This window comes from Lupinus angustifolius, chromosome LG18 (genome assembly GCF_001865875.1).
Source record: "Lupinus angustifolius cultivar Tanjil chromosome LG18, LupAngTanjil_v1.0, whole genome shotgun sequence".
Taxonomy (NCBI): Eukaryota; Viridiplantae; Streptophyta; class Magnoliopsida; order Fabales; family Fabaceae; genus Lupinus; species Lupinus angustifolius.
The window spans coordinates 15,065,953-15,080,992 of NC_032026.1; the positions used below are offsets into that span (position 1 = coordinate 15,065,953).

Below are 15,040 nucleotides of genomic sequence, written 5' to 3' on the forward strand. Positions count from 1 at the left end.
TCATTGGTAAGGTTTGATATAATTGTATCCTAACAATTTCTACCAACTCTCTATCATTCCAGTGTCTGGTCTTCGCTTTTCGAATTGATATTTGTTGGGTATATTTAAGTGTGAAAACCGACATTAGGATGAAATAAGTCTTGTTTTTTGAACTCATACTTTACAATAATAACAAGTCAATGAAGACTATAAAGGAATTACAGTAGGATATCTCCTATAAAGGAAGGGATTCAGATAATCAGATAAAGTTGAGAATACATGAAGAAAACAATAAACAATATGTACATAAAGACATTAAAAATATGACTGCTAAATTCAGCACCTTGGACATCATTCTATAGTTGAAATTCAGTCTCAAACTTTTATCTGAAGAGCTGGATTTAGGATAAGCAAATTAGCAAGAGAGTCCACAGGAACTCTTGTTCCCCACACATTCATTGATTTGATTTTGATGCATTTATCAACTAGAGCAATAAGTCCATTGTCAGTTACATGACGACAGCTCCAAAGAACAATGGTCTGATCAAGATCAACAAATACCAGAGATATGTTATCCACTTAATTTACTTAATACTGATAATGAATGATGCAAAGTTCTAAATTGTGGTTGCGGTTATGTTATATTTACTATAATGGCCGATAAGAAAATACAGTTGATGCAGCCACAATTTTGACCGCAATAGTCTATAACCATAAATGATGGATATATCTAATGATACCAAATACATCATTCCTAAATAATAGTTAGGAAGAATTGTTTTTCTCCTTTGTTCATGAGTATCAATGGAGCCCTTTGCTCCAAGGTACTTGTCTCTATTTTTCTTCATGTGATGTGATAAGGAGAAAAATTCCATACAAGGTTCAAATTCTTTATAACTTACCTCCAAATTTGGACAACTATTTGCAATGGCAAAGAGAGATTCATCTGTGATGAATGTACCACCAACATTCAGATGTTTTAGGGATGTAGTTCTGGATATCTGTAAGAATAATTGTCAACAGAGAAGCAAAATATGTAACTGCATTTCAATTTGTATTATTGTCCCCTTTAAACTATGTAACATCTTATTGATAATTGAGCAGAAAATCAAAATTTTCAAAACAAAAAACTGTAAGATCCAACCAAGCAAAATCTCTGAAACTCATGTAAGTTCCAGAAACAGAACAATGACATACCAGTTGAACAACACCTTCATCTGTGATACCAGTCAAGCCCCACAATGATATGGATGTGAGATTGCTGACACACTTTGCAAAAGATATTCTGCAAAGACCAGCATCAGTTATTTGGCATCCCCATCGGCTCCTTGGTCTGAAAAATACACTACACTATTAAATTTTGTGTATCTTAGGCATTGAATGCTACACATCATACAAATAATAACCACAATTTCTGGTGCTAAATTTTACTTGTCAATGGCACCATCATATCACATGTCAAACCTAATCTATTTAACCACTACTTGCAATTATAGTAGGAAACAGCCCTCGTTACAACAATTCAGTATAAACATTTCCATAGCACAAAACTTAAAAATGAGAATAAAAGTGATGCAATATTACACAGCAGTGGCTTGCTCAAATCAGGAGGAAGAGGATATAGATATGGCCTAAAAACGAACGGCCTATATAAAAACACGTTTTACTCATATGGAGAGCCGTGGCGCAATTGCTATAATTGTTGTCATGTGACATGAAGGTCATAAGTTCGGGTAATGGAATCATACTCGTATCCGGGGTTCAACCCTTCCTTAGACCTGCTTTACAAGACCTGATTGTCCTTCTTAGGCCAAATGATGACTAAACCTAAAAACTACCCCTTAACAAACATGGTATCAATCTAGTTTCCTCCTAGTTCCTGAACTTGGAGTGGCAGAGGTAACTAAGCTTCCGTTGAATTGGTCGTACAATAAAAAATTTCAAGCTCAATATTCATAATTCATCCTCAATTCTCAAACCTCATAAAATCAATACTAAACTTTTCAGTTTGATGCTTAAGAAAACCCATCAAAAGGACAATTTCAGAAGATAGAATTATCAATAACATAGAATTATCATAAGATAATCACAACACAAAAGAAACAGAAAACATAATTAAACATACATGTCGAGTTTTTTAAGGTTGTAGGCATGCCAAACAAGGCGTGCAGTTGAATCATCATCCATCTTCCAACCAGCAAAACTAAGATTTTGTCTACGAGCCAGAGATTCCTTCACCCCTTGTTTCCATTTCTTACAAACACTACTAGCCCTTGTAAATATAAAGCCAAATAACCATTAATCAGTAATCAGTAACAATAAAATATAAGACTTATAGTGAATGAATTAAAATCATTGATGATCATGATTCATGAGTAAACTTACTGTGCCAAATCAGTGAAAGAAGTGAAGAGAACAAATATATGAGCTAACAAGTCAATGGGTAAACGATCAATCTCTACCTCACCCTCTACTTCCATAACAATATCTTCACAAATATTATGACAAGACAACCTCAAACTCTACGTACTTATTTTTTTTGAGATGGAAATGGCTTTTGCTTCTGCCAAGTTAACTCTTAAATTATAACACATGAATGAGGAAAAAGTGTCCTCATGTTTTCGTCATTGTTTCACACTGTTTTTATTGCCACGTGCTTTCTGCCTTAATAACATGTCTATGTACTCTTTTCTTTTTTTACTTTATTACTATATAATGTAGCATGACGTTATTTACAATTTTAATTTATACACGGATTCTAAAATTATGTTTTAGACACTGTTAGATTCAGGATTCTTTATTTTATGCTTAACTTTTAGAGCTTTGGTGATGAAAAGTATATTAATCATTGGTAGGCAAAGCATGTCCACCCATTTGTGCATTATTTTCTATCTATCTTTTTGGTTTGTAATATCTTATATCTACATTAATATTTTAATACATGACTGAATAATTGAGATAATGATATTAACTACAGTTTTATTAGCTGGTTAATTTTTATTTATTTAGTACTAGTAAAAAATAGCTTTACCAACAACAAAAAAAATAGTTTTTTATTGTGGATAAACATTTTGTATCTCTATCCCTTCTGAACTTGGACTAATAATATTTATCTTAATGTTTTTTATATGAAGAAGGACTAATTTCAATTTATTTGAAATCAATATTAATTATTGCATAAAAGAAAAGCACTACCAAACATTATTTGATTTTTTTCCTCTTTTATGCTTGAAAAAATTGAACATAGTTTAAGTGACTAGAGATATACAACTATCGTGATTTTTTTATAATTTAACTCACTCTATATATTTTTAACTTCTTCCTAGTTACTGGTTTACTTATTAATAATTTCAGTGGGTAACTAAAATTAAGCTTGGAAAACGTTCCTAACTACTTTTTTCCATTCACGTTTCTAAGTGGACTTTTTATATGGAAAACTTCAAAATTAGAGTTTTGTGACGCACACAAGAGGATGTTCCTTATATTTTTGTTAAGAACTTGTTTATATTTCAAGTCTTAAGCAATATATTTTTGTAATTACTATACCTTTTTTCAGAGGGTAGTATACAATCAACATGGACTAGCCCAACAATAATACTGGACTGAAGTTGGTTGATGTAAGCTTGGCCTTTTGAAAGTAGAAAAATCAAAGGACTAAACATAATAGACCTACCCATCCCGGGGAAAATTTATTAATTAAATATTTTCTTGACTAATCACAAATTGTAGCAATATGGAGTGACATATTTTTTAGGACAGAAAGTGTTATCTCCATCTCATGGGTCAGGTTTTGATGAGAACGAGATTGCCCCGACTATCTCTATATTGGAGTATAAAGAAGCCTCCTGCATTCACCAAAATCAAAATAAGTCTCCTACATATTTAAATTGGTGTTTATAAACTATTTAATATAGTTTATGAGTTGTAAGCTAAAGACTTATGTTATCAATTTATCAACTAATTTATTAAACAATTCTAATTTGGTCAATTAATTTAATAACTTTCAGTTCACAGTTTATAAAATTTCAATTAGCCTTTTGAACTTCTTAGCCAGCTGGCTGTTTCAACAAATTTAGATTGTTTTAGTTTAGAATAACAAGGAGATCATTTTTTGATTGCATAATAAATAATAAATGTCTCATCAAACAACAAGAAGACTAACACATTTGTAAGAAGGAAAACTTAAGGAGAAACAAAATTTATTAAAAATAGAAGTTTAGGTTCTTTAAAAAAGAGTTTTTTTTTTCATTTGGAGGCAACCGTCAATGTTGAGTGAGCATTTCAGTTTATTTAGGTGGAGAGTGAGATTGGATAATTAGGAGGAGAGTGATGAAATGACATAGGTATCAATGTTTTACATTGTATTTTGTAATATTGTGTTTTAGAGAATTTTCACCATCACAATTGTACTCATATTTCCCTCAATCAAATTAAACACAATGTCAAACATGTCCCATCTGGTGTTATCATAGCCAACCTCCACAAACTCAATATTAACAACAAAATGAAGAACCTTTCCATGAAGAGTTAGACTCTACCATAGAGGGAATTAATTATTTCCTTTCAGTTTTAAGAGTAATAGCATAATCACATTTTACATAAAAAGAATACAAATGTTGATGCATTTTTTTTTTCATATTATTTTCCTCTCGATAGAAAAGTCTCATTCTTCCATGAGAGGGGAGAGCAAGGACAGTGTATAAACATATTTTCATAGTGTTCTTTGCGGTCGTTAGCTTAAGCAACATCATTAGTCAGGTGGTGTGCCCATGGGATTCCAGATAATGTCTGAATTTTATAGCTAATATTGTATCATCTATCATTCATATTTAATTATTATTAATTTTAAAAAAATAATTTAAATAATTGATGAATAATATAATAACTATGTATAAATCTTTACCTACATAAATATTATACTCTTATATATCACTAGACTAATAAGCTGTTTTAAGTGGTCAGATATCAAAACATTCCTTATTAGTTCACAATTTCTAATATATATTTCAGAAAAGTAATTGTTTGCAGGTATAGAGATGAAACTCTCTTATATGTTTAAAGAACATAATTATTTACCAACCCAGTCTATGGAGTAAGAGACAATTAACCAGCAAGTTAGTTTAGAAAGTTTTAAATAAATGCCATGAAATATAATATAAAGAAGCATCTTTAATTTATGGATACTAGTTTTAGAGTGGATAACTACTGCATATGTTTGAAGCAAGAAACTAACATTTTTACTGAAAATTAATATGAACTTGGCATCCATGTATCATTATATAATACTCTGTCTAGAAATCAATATTAACATGTAAAACATGTACCATGTATCAACTGGTTAGTGTGATGATTTTGTAAATTAATATTTAATGGACCGGCAATGGCAGTATTTACCTGTTGGCGTGTATAATCGTTAATCCATTATGTGTGACATTGGATGACATTGACGCAGATACTGTGGCTTTGGAGCATTGGATTTGAGATATCACAAGCCAATTATAATTAGCCACGTACTCATACAAACAAACAAGAGTTTACAAAATATATTACTAAATAATTTTGTGATATTGTTATATGTCGGTTTAAGGTGACGTTTGTCGGACAAGACAATGATAAGGAGATAGAGAGTGAGACGTTTAGATGAGGCTTGGGAACTGAAAGAGGGAGAAAAATGGGGGCAGTTATGACACTTTATTTGATATTACTTAATTGCCTAATATAAATTGAGACTATACAATGTTTATTCTCTCAACCAAAACTCCCTAATAAGAATTATTTTTAATATTTTTTGATGAATTTTTGAATACTCATGAATATGTTGGGTACCTTAGTACATGCATCTAGCGAATATTTATATATGTCTTGATCTCAAAATGAACAAGGTTAATTCAAGTAATGTTTTGACTCATTGTGATATTGTCATCCCTAAATGAGACTATTAAACTAAAATTAAAAAACTCATGAACTATATTTATGCTATATATAAATATAAAATATGGTGTATCATCATTGTGTAGTTTATATTTTTCTATTTTGCCATTGACATTTTCTGATTTCCATAAAAAATAATATAATTTTAGGTAACCACTTTTTTTTAGTTTTCCATAAATGTCCTTGTACTATAGGTAATCTGTCTGAGTCGGGAATACCATAGATATATGAGACTAACTCTTCCTTATAAGAGTCGAACCTGAGACCTTGTAACCCTCTGAACACATTAGTTGTAAGTTTTTCATTCTAAAAAATACAAAATATATAATATAAAATATAATTAATATATAATATTATAATATAAAGTATATATAATACATAAAAATATTTTAATTATCTAAAACAAAATATATAAGAATGTATGTCATGTGGACACTAGTATCTATAATTTAAAAACTAGACTACTCAACTAAATTAATTCTTTTAGAATAGAGTGCATAAACTAAATTTTATACTTGGTTATTTTTGGGCTAAATGAGACTTGAAATGATGAGTATTGAATTCTGTGTAAATATTAATGTGCAATGCACATACTGCACATCACCTTTTTTTGTTGGTGAGAAAGCCATATACATATAGGGGTATGGAATAGAACAAAAAATATAAAAAAGTTATATCGTTTACTTCCATTTCAGTAGTTTTAAATTTATGAAATAAAGAATCGAACCATATTAAATTTACTTCACAAAATAAAAATGTAAATGAACATTTAAACCAAACTCAACCATATTTTTCTTATTTCCACCTCAAAATAGGAAATAGGTGTATTGCGGAAGAAAATGAATCACATTTTTTGTCATATAATTTATTTATGCTACTTTATATACTATTAATTATGATTAGTTAAAAACATATCTAATAATAAAATTTTGAATTTAAATATTTTTTTTAACTAATTGGTGAAAGTGAGATTAGGTATTGACATATTGTAGCGATTCACACCGGAGATAATACTGTCCGAGCTGGAACATCCACAGTTATATGGGGCTAACTCTTCCAATAAGCATTTTTTCCATTCACAAGACTCGAACTCGAGTTCTTACTTAAGCGAAATCAAACATGTACCACTTGAACTAACTTCCGTTGATAGTTGGAGTGATAGTCTGAAACAGTGATGATAAAACCTGCTCACAATTCCCCATATCATTTAATGCCCCTCCTATCTTTTATTTATTTCTGATACTTGTTACACTTTCATTACCATTCTCATTTATTCCCTCTAACAAAAAACAGCATCATCACCTCACACAAACAACAACAACAACAACATTTTCTACAACAAAAACCATAACCCAAAACAATGGGATATGATAATGATGATGATATGTATCACCACCATCACAAGAACCTTTCAACTTCACAGGGTGATGTCTCTTTTTTTCTGCGTCAGATTCTTCTTCCTTCATCTTCTTCTTCTTCTTCTTCTTCACACTTGCACAACACTAACTCCAACCAATATGACAACAAGATCTTCTCAGCTGAAGCTGGTGGAGCCACTATTTCAAGGGCTACTCACATTTCCATCAAGGGGCAAGAAGGAATCACTGAGAATGACACTGATTCTGAAAGTGAGGTATTTCTTCTATTTTTCTATTCATCAAGTTTCTAACTTTGGTTTAGGCCTTTCTATAATAACTTATTGATATATAACTTGGCTGCTATATTTTGCTTCTCAGTAATACTTTGGTTTTGCCAAACCAGTTTGGCATTGTTAACTTTCTGTTGTAATTTTTTTGGTTAGGTCTCTTGTTGTTAGCTGAGAGTGTTAAAAAAAGTATATAACTTCTGTTCATACTCGGGATCTTTGTGAGGACCTTTTGATTGGGGCAAAAGGGGTTAATTTTTTTGATTTGGATTTGAAGTAGAATTTAATGGACTTTTAAAATGATTGTATTTAAAATATATAAATGGAGATAGAGAGGATGAATGTATACCATATATGGCATATAATATCCAAACCATTTTGTAAATAACATCACCTTAACAAAAACTACATCTTTGCTAGGGGGTGAGCCTTGGCCCAATCGTAAGTTGTTGCCATGTGACTCAAAGATCGTGGGTTCAAATCCTGAAAATATTTTCCGACATGTGGGCAGCCTCTCTGGCCTTCTAATTAATTGATAATTTCTTGATATAGGACTGCATTGAAGCATCGGCAGAAGAAGTTCCAACAAAGTCAGCTCCTTCTAGGAGTTCATCAAAAAGGAGCAGAGCAGCAGAAGTTCATAATTTATCTGAAAAGGTTTGCCAATTTTTGGTGATGACTGTTTTTCCTTACTTGGGTTATATTTTCTTTCATGCTTATATAATTGTACTTGTGGCCTTGGTGTGGGACTTGTTGAGCAGCGAAGAAGGAGTAGGATCAACGAGAAAATGAAGGCTTTGCAAAATCTAATTCCAAATTCGAACAAGGTACTCAAGTTGCTTTAACCTTATTTTAACAGGTGCACTTTATGATTCATAGTTCCTCAGATTGTAATTGATTGTTTTACGTGTGTAGCAGACTGATAAGGCTTCAATGCTCGATGAAGCTATTGATTACCTTAAGCAGCTTCAGCTCCAAGTACAGGTCTGCATTTCTTATATGCTGCATTATTGGTCATATTTAGGGAGACTGTTTTCTTTTTCAGTTTCTCCTGTGTTCTCTAGCTCAAGTTTAAATATGCACGAGGTTGCTAGTTCATGAGTTTTGATTTCCTAGTTATTTGTTGGTGAAATTTTTTGGACTCTTTGTAATGATGCGCGCGATTTTGTAAAAAAATTCCCATTGCATAGTATGAAAAGTGTTTTAACCTGGGTTCCTGGGTTGAAATGAGGTGTTTGCACGTAAAAGTACTCTAACACTTAATTTAGAAGGAGAGGGAGAGAGCTATACATGAGAGTCCTTTCCTCTCTATATAAGGTCATGTTTATAGGGGTGTTGGTAAATTTGTATTAGTCCATTTGCTAAATGAATACCCCACGGTTCTGAATCCTAATGCACATTCCAAGTATAATTTGTTTTAGACCTTGTAATATTTGGTAGATTTGTCAAATTAACACTCACTGACTCACTGCAAAACTAAAATATTTTAAAATTCATGTCTTGCATTTTCGTTTTAAGTGGGAGCTTGATTTTGCATTCTGCAAAAAGTATTCTTTCTCGTCGGGAATTCTTTCTGTTAACAGTATGTTTGAGAAATTGGAGGGAAGCCTAGCTGAAACCATTGTCTTTACTGAAGATGTAAATGCTGTTATGCTTGAATATGTAAAGTGCTGCTATTTATGCTGAAGCCTGTGACAAAACTTATTTACATCAATTTGATGTTACATTGAAATGATTTTCAAAGGCCTATTAGTCCCGTGCTGAATGCAACCTTTCTGATAATATTTCAGATGCTGTCAATGAGAAATGGACTAAGTTCGCATCCAATGTGTTTTCCTGAAGGCTTGCAGCCTCTGCAATTGTCTCAGATGAGTATGGAGTTGGGTGAAGAAAACAGGTCTATCCCTTTAAACATGGAAGCTACTCTACCTATGCGCCAAGGGAACCCTGTGAACTATACATCATCTAATTTACCTAACCAACAGACCATGCATAATCATCCATCGGTGCCTTATCCTTCATATATTAACAACTCGGAAGCTTCTTTCGAGCTGGAATCCCCAGTCCTATCACATATAAAACCTCTTCAACCAAGAAGATCTTCGGAGGTAAGCTCAACCATGTCGAATGTCGCATCTAGTTAACTTCAAATTATAACATCAGTCATTGTTACATGTTTTAGTTTTTGCTTGAATTGTAAAGCAGATATGTAGGGAACACATATTGCAGCATCAGCAATCAAATGCAAGCTATTCGGATGCCAATCTATTATCTAGTTCTCAAGGTACACATTATTTGCATATTTTAGTGGAATCATTGTATCATACCATTACTATATGATAGCAACCTCATGCTCTGTACATTTAACATTTTCGAACTCCAGTTATCAAAGAATTGGATTCGGGCAAAAATGCGGGATCACTATCCTTTAACATGCAAACAGCTGAAGCTAAGGACAACAGCTCTTTTCAAACATGCTTTGCTGGAAGAGATCAACCAGGAGTGATCCTGAGAAAAAGTGAACCCAACATCATTTGTACATCACAGTTAAGTAGGTAATTGGTATAAGCCACAATGGTAACTCCAAGACAGAAAGATCAGATTTTTGAAGTTCGTCAAGCTTCAACTAGTTTCGAATCCCTTCAGCATTCTGTGGTATTTTTAACACGCCTCTACCTTGGCTGAGAAAGGAGCAGAATTTATCTTTACCTTTTGAAGTTAAGTTATCTATAATGTATGATGAAGATATTACTGGCAATTGCTGTACAAGTATATGCTAAACACTCTAAAATCTCTCCTGTGATGGTTCCAGCATAAGATAATACTAATCATATATTTCAAGTTTTTGTGTGTCATTTAATGAATGTTGGATTCTTATGATATTGCATTTTTGTGTGTTTTTTGAGTGACGAGTGTTTATCCGTTCATACAGTTTCTTAAAATTATCATTGCCTATCAACTTAAGAGGAAGCTCCATAATTGATGCATTTTGAATTTGACAAATCCTCAGCACTTGTGATAATAAAATTTGAGATATTAAGTTTCTTATATCTGAATAACTACATAATAAACAAAGTCTTGAGCTAATCTCCAATTTGTAACCAATCAATACATGGAGTTGAGATGAGATTTTCTCCGATACTCGAGAGTCAAATAACGTAAAGTGACTGTAAATATGAATGTATAATTTATTATATTTTATATTTAAAAATAATTTAAATTACATACCGTGAAGAACATGTGTCACTATTTTCATCCGGTATACGAGATGATCTAGTTTGTTGAATTTCTTTTATGGGCAGTATGAACTAAGATGATAGGCCAATTTTTTCTTTTGACCATTCCCATTTGCTAAAAGATGAGATAATGGAAAAAGAAAACAGGATTGAGCACCTAGTATTCTAATACACAAACTCCACGGCAGCCCCAAACTTTTAAGAAAGCCTCAAAGTTTCTCTAATTTTCTTTATCTTGTCTTATAATGCCATCACAACCTGCATCTTCGAGATTACTCTTTGAAAAATCAATGTGTTCAGTGTATACCTTGTCTTATGTAATTGGTAATATTCATCACGATTATATTGATTGGTATAATAAGGCTCCGTATGACTCTCCAGGTGAGGATTTGTCCTAATTTCAATAGGGTTTTCGAAGCTTGGACAAGTTAAACTTAATGTTGATAAGAGTTGTTTAATAGATCAAAGTTTCATTAGTAGTGGCGTGTTATACGCCATCATGAAGGTTAATAATGACTTTGGTTATATTCAACTAATTTTAGGACAAGGTCTCTCATCTTAAGTGAATTGTTGGGTGTGAAACATGGTTTGAAATTGGCACAATCTTGGGCATGGTCATCACATCCTAGTATCCTATACTCAATACTGGCTTTGCATTGGTGGGTGTAGCTTTCTAGTTTCATTGCTCAATGGCAGTGTCAGACGTAAAACACCCAATGGAATCAAAATCAGATTCTTAAACGTGGCCAATGCCGGATAGGAATCATCTATCTTTAACGGTGTTCTATTTCATGTCTCAAACCAATCATATATTTACACATAGGTAAAATAAATAAAAATTAAAAGCAAAAAGTAATAAAATGGAACACTCTGATTGGCTTGGGACATGGAGTGAGACATGGTTTAGGACAATTGATCTCCATCAGCCAAAGCCACCCAATGTCCCAATTGCATCTTCCTAGAACTTGCACGAGCTTCTAAATAATTTTATTTTATTTAATTAATTCATTATATATATTAATTTAATGTTACAAGTTTAAAAAAATTTGTTAAGTGATATAGAAATTTGATTTGAATTGAAAAAAAACTCATTTTAATACACATTAAAAAGTAAATAAACATGAAATAAAGAAATTGAAAATTAACTAATAAACAAGGGTATAAATGAACAATAAAATATAAATGTTTATTAAGTTTTTAAACAAAAAAAACTTTGTATAAACATAAAAATGTTAAAATATTAAAAGATATGAAATGAAGAGTAATGACTCATTGTTTAGCAGCTCGATCAATATTTTTTTATTCTATTTGTGTTATTGAATAATGAATACTCACTTCATCTCTAATCATTCTGATTAAACTTTGGTAGTTTTATTAATAATATGTTGTTTTAGTAGTGTAAAACTTCGTTATATTCTTAAGAATATCAAAATATAAAAGTTTAATTCTTTTGAGCGAGAAACACTTATATATACCAAAAAAAGATTAGTTAAGTATCTATATGAAAATATATATGAAGTAAAAAAGCAGTTTTGACCACTAACCACGATAAGAAAAAGTTATTTAAATGATAAGATCTGGTAATTTGATTTAGAGCTGATTTACATAATCACAATTGACATTGACCACAATCTACCAAGCTGTGTTGTGTCTATCTACCAAGCTAACTAGTTTGGAAGTATATGTTATAAAAGAAAGAATCATCACAATAGAAATGTTATTCTTGCATGTGCGATAATGTTTATTGGGCTGCATGATGGAGATTTTTTTGACATTACAGAGTCTAATATTGTGTAAAGATATTATACATGACATTAAATTTATTTAAGGATTTAGACTTTAATTATTTTTAAATTAAATAATTAAAAAACCTTTTAAACTTGTTTCTCTTTCACATTTGAGAGAAAATATATTCGTTAAAAAGGAAACACGAGGTGCACGCTTCTTGGTAGTAGACTCCAGAATTTTCAGGGGCATATATTTTCAATAAATGAAGTCCTTTGTGATGATTTAGAGTTGACTTCAATTTCACATTTTTCATTCTCATGAGTCATAAATAATACATTAAAATATTATATTATTTTGTAATATTGTCTTCTACTTCTAAATACTTAAGAAATTACATTTTCTCCTCATCACAAAAAAGGAAATGACAAATTATTGTATTTTTTAATTTAAACAAAGTGAAAAAATAAGGTTTTGATGTGCAAATATATTATTCTCGCATAGTTCAGACCACTCTATCACTGATTGAAGTGGTCCCGTCCGTGGGCCTTCAATGCCTAGCTGGAATTTATCATATGCAATTGACAGCTGTGCCACGTGATAATATTTTTTTTAAAATATTGTCAATGTATCATCTACTATTTATTTGTATTATCTTATTACTTTTATTTAAGAGAGAATTAATAATAATTAAAAATAAATGATAATATAAAAAGTTCTTACACCATTAGCACATACATATTTTTTTCATTAAAAAAATGCGTTTTGAGATGTGGACTGCAAAATCAAAATGCAATCAACACAATAATTTAACCTATTCATCTGAACCCCACTTAAAAATCATTTATAAATCGATACTGATTGGCATGTTCCATCAAAAGTTGGATTAGATTAGGGGTAGCTTTCTAGCTAGGAAGTTACTAAATATAGATTATTGTTTTATCTGGCTAAAAATATGGTGTAAAATAAATAAATATGTTGAGAAATATCTTTTATCTATTTAAAAAATTTGAGTGAAAAATAAAATAACTTAGTTCCATTCATGAATAGCAATTTTAGTAATTGAATATAATTCCTGATAAACTTATAAGTAAACCTATTTAAAAAATATAGGTCGTGTCAAGTCTTCTAAACTTATAAGTAAACCTATTTAAAAAATATAAAATATAATTATTATTATTGTTAATGTTATTATATTAGATAAATTTACTAATTTAATTAATTTTTTTTGGTATATACAAATGCTTAGTTAATTAACTTACTTTAAAATATGTATTTCAATATTCCAAAAAATGGTCCAATATATCTGCTAGTTAATTATTATTGTTATTATTATTACTACAAAGGAAGCAATTAAATCATCTTAAATCAATTTTTTCATAATGTGAGAAATGGGTTAAAATAAAATAAAAAATTAAAACCAAGTTGTGTCAGGTCCAAACATTTTACGTGAAGGCTACCAATTCCCAACTTATCTCCCGTCATATTTATTTATGGGATCATAAATTGTCCTACATCTTATATTATTCTACATGCCAACATTTCGTGTATAGTTAAAACTTAAAAATATCATTGAAAAATTAACAAATTATAATTGTTTGACCAATCAAAAAAATTTCTGACATTAGGTTGCAGGAAGTGTTAAACATGTTTTTTACATATATTTAACATTTAAAGAAACTAAACAATTCTCACTATTGTCGTTCCTTTTGAGAAAAAATTTATACTCTACACTAACATTAAAAATATTGTTCAACTATGATATATTAATGGCTTATTTAACTTGGTGTAAATGTGTAATTTGAATGATATAGAATAAGATTATTTTGTTATTGCAAGAGCATTTTGTTCGATCATGTGAAAAAATAAACAGAGCCCATACAATAGAGGTTCATCAAAGACGTATTGTCAGATTCTAACTAAGGTCAACGGAATTTATTTACTCAAAGTTTATGTGTCTCAATAATAATGGACATGTTCCAGTCATGCAAAAATAATTAAACTAACAGAATCACTCACAGGCTCACAGCCAAACTATAATATCAGTAGTAAAAGGAACAATTTGTATTTATTTAAATGGCGAATAAATAAACATTGATTCATCAATTAGATATAACAAAATTAGATACGACACATTTCTATATATTATAAAAGTGAGTACATTTTCCAGAAAAGAAGACAACCTATCATGCTTTTTTGAGTCTTTGTCTTTATGGAGAGATGATCTTATATCTTTTTTTTATAAGTGTGTAATATATATGTATTGATAATTTAAAGATTTATACATAATTAATATATTATCTATTATCATTTACAAATTTTTTGAAGAGCTAATAATAATTAAATATAAATAGTAAATAACATTATCAATACATAATTTATTTTTTATTTCGATTTATAATGAGAAATAACATTTTTAATAATAATAAAAAAGAAGAGCAGAATTTCGTTCTTTGGAGAGGATCTAGTTCATATTTTTTATATATATCCCTCCACTTTATTAGTTTGTGTGTATTAAATAGCA

General features: G+C 30.5%; 2 protein-coding genes across 3 annotated transcripts; one reads left to right on the top strand and one right to left on the bottom strand.

Annotated features, from left to right (window-relative positions):
* LOC109332780 (F-box protein At5g67140-like) lies at positions 248 to 2,617 on the bottom strand. Its single transcript, XM_019567811.1, has 5 exons — positions 2,365 to 2,617; positions 2,105 to 2,251; positions 1,177 to 1,312; positions 882 to 980; positions 248 to 519 (listed from the first exon to the last, which is right to left on the bottom strand). Exons 1-5 carry the CDS (start codon positions 2,457 to 2,459, stop codon positions 355 to 357), a joined length of 642 nt encoding a protein of 213 aa, XP_019423356.1. The 5' UTR covers positions 2,460 to 2,617; the 3' UTR covers positions 248 to 354.
* On the top strand, positions 7,107 to 10,437 carry LOC109332779 (transcription factor SPATULA-like). Of its 2 annotated transcripts, none has more exons than XM_019567809.1 (7): positions 7,107 to 7,543; positions 8,108 to 8,212; positions 8,317 to 8,382; positions 8,474 to 8,539; positions 9,346 to 9,684; positions 9,761 to 9,839; positions 9,939 to 10,437. In XM_019567809.1, the coding sequence occupies exons 1-7, from the start codon at positions 7,271 to 7,273 to the stop codon at positions 10,112 to 10,114; spliced, it is 1,104 nt and encodes a 367-aa protein (XP_019423354.1). In that variant the 5' UTR covers positions 7,107 to 7,270; the 3' UTR covers positions 10,115 to 10,437. The 2 variants fall into 2 exon arrangements, with proteins under 2 accessions (XP_019423354.1, XP_019423355.1); XM_019567810.1 differs by having other exon boundaries at positions 7,110 to 7,543; positions 9,346 to 9,663; positions 9,939 to 10,434.